The sequence below is a fragment of the Penaeus vannamei genome, chromosome 20 (genome assembly GCF_042767895.1).
Source record: "Penaeus vannamei isolate JL-2024 chromosome 20, ASM4276789v1, whole genome shotgun sequence".
Lineage (NCBI taxonomy): Eukaryota > Metazoa > Arthropoda > Malacostraca > Decapoda > Penaeidae > Penaeus > Penaeus vannamei.
In genome coordinates, this window is record NC_091568.1 from 42,100,563 (window position 1) to 42,105,562 (window position 5,000).

Below are 5,000 nucleotides of genomic sequence, written 5' to 3' on the forward strand. Positions count from 1 at the left end.
CTACACACCAAAAGCCTTCTACCTTAACCCACTGCCTCCCCTGAGGGCCCTTCTTCCCGTCCCTAGGCCACGCATGGGCGGCGGTGAGCCTGGCGATGGTGGGCAAGATGAGCATCACCTTCACCTTCAACATCCTTTTCCTGTTCGCCTCCGAGGTCTTCCCGACGGAGGTCCGGACGCGGGGCATGGGCACCTCCCTCATGATGTCTCGAATCGGAGCCATGGTGGCCCCGTTCGTCACGGAGTCCATGGTGAGGGCGGGAGCGAGGCTTCTCGAGGGGTTGTGAAGAGGCAGATTTGGTTCGTGGGAGTTGTAATTTTGAATGGAATGGGAGTTTTATTACTGATCTTTTGTTGCGGCTGATGTTCACAGGGTCAAAGAAGGAAAAAAGTGACTTCTTCAAATATTAGGAAAATGAGATATTGAACATGGAATACTGACTGAAAGGAGACAACATAAAGATGGTACTAACAATATGACAGGGTTCCGTCTACCCTTGGGCTCCTTCTGTGGTATTTGGTGCGTCTTCTGTGGTGGCTGGACTGGCAACGCTGGCGCTGCCCGAGACGCAAGGCGCAGCACTCCCTGACACCATCAGCCGCTTCGAGGCCAGGTAAGCAAGGTTTTGCCGACTTGGTATTACTTGCCGGCTATATTTTTGTATTTATCATTTTCTGAATTTGGCGAAATAGTTTCCGAGATTTTTCATTTATTTGGCGGTCCACATCACGTTTGAATTGTTAATATACCTAGAACGGTATACCTGCATTCATCTACACCGATGTTTAGAGAGATGGATCATAAAATAATTCAGTAAATACGTAAACAATAAAGATAATGATAATGAAAAGACCTTAACCATCCACCAATACAAATACATCATCAAAGCACACACACACAATCCATAAGCCAAGATCTAGAACAGCGGTTCCCAAACTTTCTAGGCTGGCGCCCACTGGCTACCAGATTTCTAGCGCCCTCCCCCTTTATGCATACATCGAAACGCCTTTTTTTGGGGGAATGATTAAATTAAAAGGGTTAATCAACATCCCGCCAATAGCCATAGCAATATTGTCTTTACAGTTATTGTTAATGGGATGGATATGCTTGGTGAGTCTCATGACTGAGATGCATTTCACTAAGAGTAAAAGGAAGAAAATAAGAAAAATTACCAACTGCTCCTAATGCTACCCCCCCCCCCCCCTATTGCCTCACCGCCTTCAGGGTGCGGTACCGCCTTTTTATGAACCACTGAACTAGAACTTACGATGGCATTAAGAACACCCTACACTTGTCTCAATAACGAACTTCTTATCTTTCAGATCAAGAGCAAGGGAAGTGGTAAAAGACCCTAGAGTTCCTGCAGGAGGCCTAGAAGGAGAGGACGGAGAACAAAGCAACTGACCAGTTCTTCCGTACAAGGTCTCCAGGCTGGCGACTTCTTTCGTCTACTAGCCTGATATAAGCTGCTTCCCCAAGCTTACTATTCATTTTGAGATGGTATGAGTGAGAATGAACATCCTCACAGAGTAAAAGAGGTATATGAGCGGGTTCGATTATATTTTCATCAGAGTGCACGCATTTCTGACGCAGACAAATTCGAGGCCGGTCAGATACGTCTCTCGTCCTGTGAAGACGTCTGCCCGCATTCGTGCCTTTCCTACAGTGGTCGCCACGAACGCGGTTCATTATTGATATCATTATAGTTTGGATTATATTCATCATCATTATCGTTATTACAATCATTGATGATATTATACTAGTTGTTATTTTAGCGTGATTGCTATTATTGTTATTATCATTATTATTATCAACATTATTGTTACTATCACTGCTATTTTTATCACCATTATCTCATTATCATTACTATTTATATCATTATTATATAATTGTTATCATTATTGTTTTTATTATTATCGTTATTATTAGTATAATTGTTATTGATATTATAATTATCATCAAAATCATAATAATGGTGATAGTGATGATGATGATGAAGATGACGATGCTGATAATGAAAATGATGATGATGATGATGATGAAGATGATGATGATGATGAAAATAATGATGATGATAATGATGATAATTATATTAACAACCTTAATAATAAGAATGCTAAGAACAGTGGAAATAGCAATAAATATAATATCAATAATGATGATAATAAAAATGATAGTAATAAAAATAATTATAGGGATAGTGATAATGGTAATAACAGTAATTATTATCCAACTTAAAGAAGAGAGAGAGAGAGAGAGAGAGAGAGAGAGAGAGAGAGAGAGAGAGAGAGAGAGAGAGAGAGAGAGAGAGAGAGAGAGAGAGAGAGAGAGAGAGAGAGAGAGACGAATCACTTTTACCGCATTGCAAAGGAAAAGTGTCACTGACACATATAATCGTGATATAGTTTAAATTCATCTGAAATGATGGCACGCAGTATTCAGAAACCAACAAACCGGGAAATAAATGAGAAAGAGATATTGCCTTTCAATCCTAATTCCCTTTGCGAACACAAAACAGGTATGAAAAGCGTTTGACTGCAAACAGATAAATAAATGGCGCTCCTACTAACTTCTTCAGTATTCCCGTTTTCCTTGATCAGAATTCTAAGAAAGACCGTCACACTTCAGTGGTGTTACTGGAATCATTTCAACAACTGAAACAACTGTTCAGCGTAGTCTAGACGAGGAAAAGCAGGCAAGAAAATACTGTTGTTGGACACATATAGCCTACATACCATGCGTGTTTTTTTCTGTTTATTTGTTTATTTATTTATTTTTCATTTACTTGTTGATGTGTTGGTGTCCAGCCAGCAACAAAAGCGGTGACGCCTCGCCAGACTGGCTCGGTGAGATCATGCCCTTCTTGCCCTGAAAGGAGGCCCGCGGTCAAACAACTAGGGCATAGTTAGGATAGTTCGAATGTGAGGAGGTGGGGAAGTACGGAAATCAGGCGCACGTTAACGCAGCAATTACGAGGTTGTAAGTTAAGGCTTGCCGCGGACCAGCCTCACAGGGGGGGGGGGTGGAGTGTAGACTGAAAGGGAGAAGGGGGTAGGGGTGCAGAATGAAAGGGGGAGGGGTGTAGACTGAAAGGGAGGTGGAAGGGGGTGTAGATTGAAAGGGGGTGGAGGGGGAGGGGTAGACTGTAAGGGGGTGGAGAGGGAGGGATAGACTGTAAGGGGGGAGGGGTGTAGACTGATAGGGGGTGGAGGGGGAAGGGGTATACACTGTAAGGCGGAGGGTGTAGACTGAAAGGGGGTGGATGGGAAGGGATGTAAACTGAAAGGGGGTAGAGGGGGTGTAGATTGAAAAGGGGGAGGAGGAGAGAGGTGTAGACTGTAAGGGCGTGGCGAGGGAGGGACAGACTGTAAGGGGGGAGGGGTGTAGACTGATAGGGGGTGGAGGGGGAAGGGGTATACACTGTAAGGCGGAGGGTGTAGACTGAAAGGGGGTGGATGAGAAGGGATGTAAACTGAAAGGGGGTAGAGGGGTGTAGATTGAAAAGGGGGAGGAGGAGAGAGGTATAGACTGAAAGGATGGGGTGGAGGTTGTTCTCAGTCATTTGCTCATTTTTCGTTGTATTTTGTCCTCTTCTTTCTCTCCATCTCTCTTTCTGTGATCAAGGCGAGAACGAGTGGTGCACGTCTATTTAACGACATGTTTTACCAAAATTGACGCTTTATTTAGTCACAATATGATAATAAGGATGAGAATTATAGCAACTGTAACAGTATTGATGATAACAATGATGATATATATAATGATATTGTTAATAATAATGATAGTTATGTTGATGATAATGATAACAATAAGAAAGATGTTAATTATCATTATCACTGTTATTATTATTATTATTAATATTGTTATTATTGTCATTATCATTATTATTGATATTATCATTACTATCAATAGCATTGTTATTATCATTATTTTAGTCATTATTTTTATCATCATTATCATTATTAGTGTTATTGTTATTATTATTATTGATAATGGTAATTGAAATGATTATCATTGGTGTTAATATTATTGATAATGATAGGAGAAATGATTGTTATTGTTATTATGATTACTAGACTAGTATTAGTTGTAGTATTGGGTTTAATATCATTATTGTTATTATTATCAATAATACTGTTATTATTATTGTTGTTGTTGTTATTGTTGTTTCTGTTATTATTATTATAATGATGTTGATAATGATGATGGTGATGATGATTATTATTAAACACAGACTTACAGAGAGAGGGAGAGACAGCTGGACAGAGATAGACAGACATACAGACAGAGACAGACTTAGACAGAAACAGAAAAGGAAGCAGAGAAAAGCAGATACAACATACAAAACGCCAGGCAGAGACAGACAGACAGACAAACAGATAAGAGAGAGTGAGAGAGGTGCATCACGGACCACCCTGCAGGACCACACAACTCAATTCGTGTTTCCTTTGCGTGTTATTTTTCATCGGTGCTGCTTCTCTTCCCTTCTCTTACTCCATTTCATTCTTCCTTCCTTCGCACTATTCTTTTTTTTGTCTCCCTTCTTCCCCATTTTCCTTTCTCTTTTCTTTCTTCTTTTGTCAGTCCACGTCCGCCATTTTCCTCGCCCCACCCCTTGTTTTTCTTTTCTTTCTTTCTTTTCCTTCTCTCCTTTCTTTTTTCTCTCTCTCTATCTCTCCTACGCACGCTATTCGCCTCCTCCTTTTTTCTCTTCCTTTTTCCTTTAATCCGTTTCCTCCCTGATTTTCCCATCCTTTTCCCTCATATTCCCCCACTTTCTACTTTTCCACACACACACACACACACACACACACACACACACACACACACACACACACACACACACACACACACACACACACACACACACACACACACACACACACACACACACACACACACACACACACACACACACTCGCACACACACACACACACACACACACATTATCATTATTATTATTACATATATGTGTATATATGTATGTATCGTATGTAT

At 41.0% G+C, this 5,000-nt stretch overlaps 1 protein-coding gene across 6 annotated transcripts in view; it reads left to right on the top strand.

Annotated features, from left to right (window-relative positions):
• The window catches only part of LOC113822641 (organic cation transporter protein-like), a 37,092-nt gene extending 34,749 nt beyond the window's left edge, over positions 1-2,343 (top strand). For all 6 annotated transcript variants that reach the window (XM_070135582.1, XM_070135584.1, XM_070135579.1 and 3 more), the window contains 3 exons: positions 67-251; positions 484-614; positions 1,324-2,343. In XM_070135582.1, the coding sequence (XP_069991683.1) occupies positions 67-251; positions 484-614; positions 1,324-1,405 (398 nt within the window). In that variant the 3' untranslated portion in view covers positions 1,406-2,343. The remainder of the gene's footprint in view (positions 1-66; positions 252-483; positions 615-1,323) is intronic.
• The last annotated feature ends 2,657 nt before the right edge of the window (positions 2,344-5,000 follow it).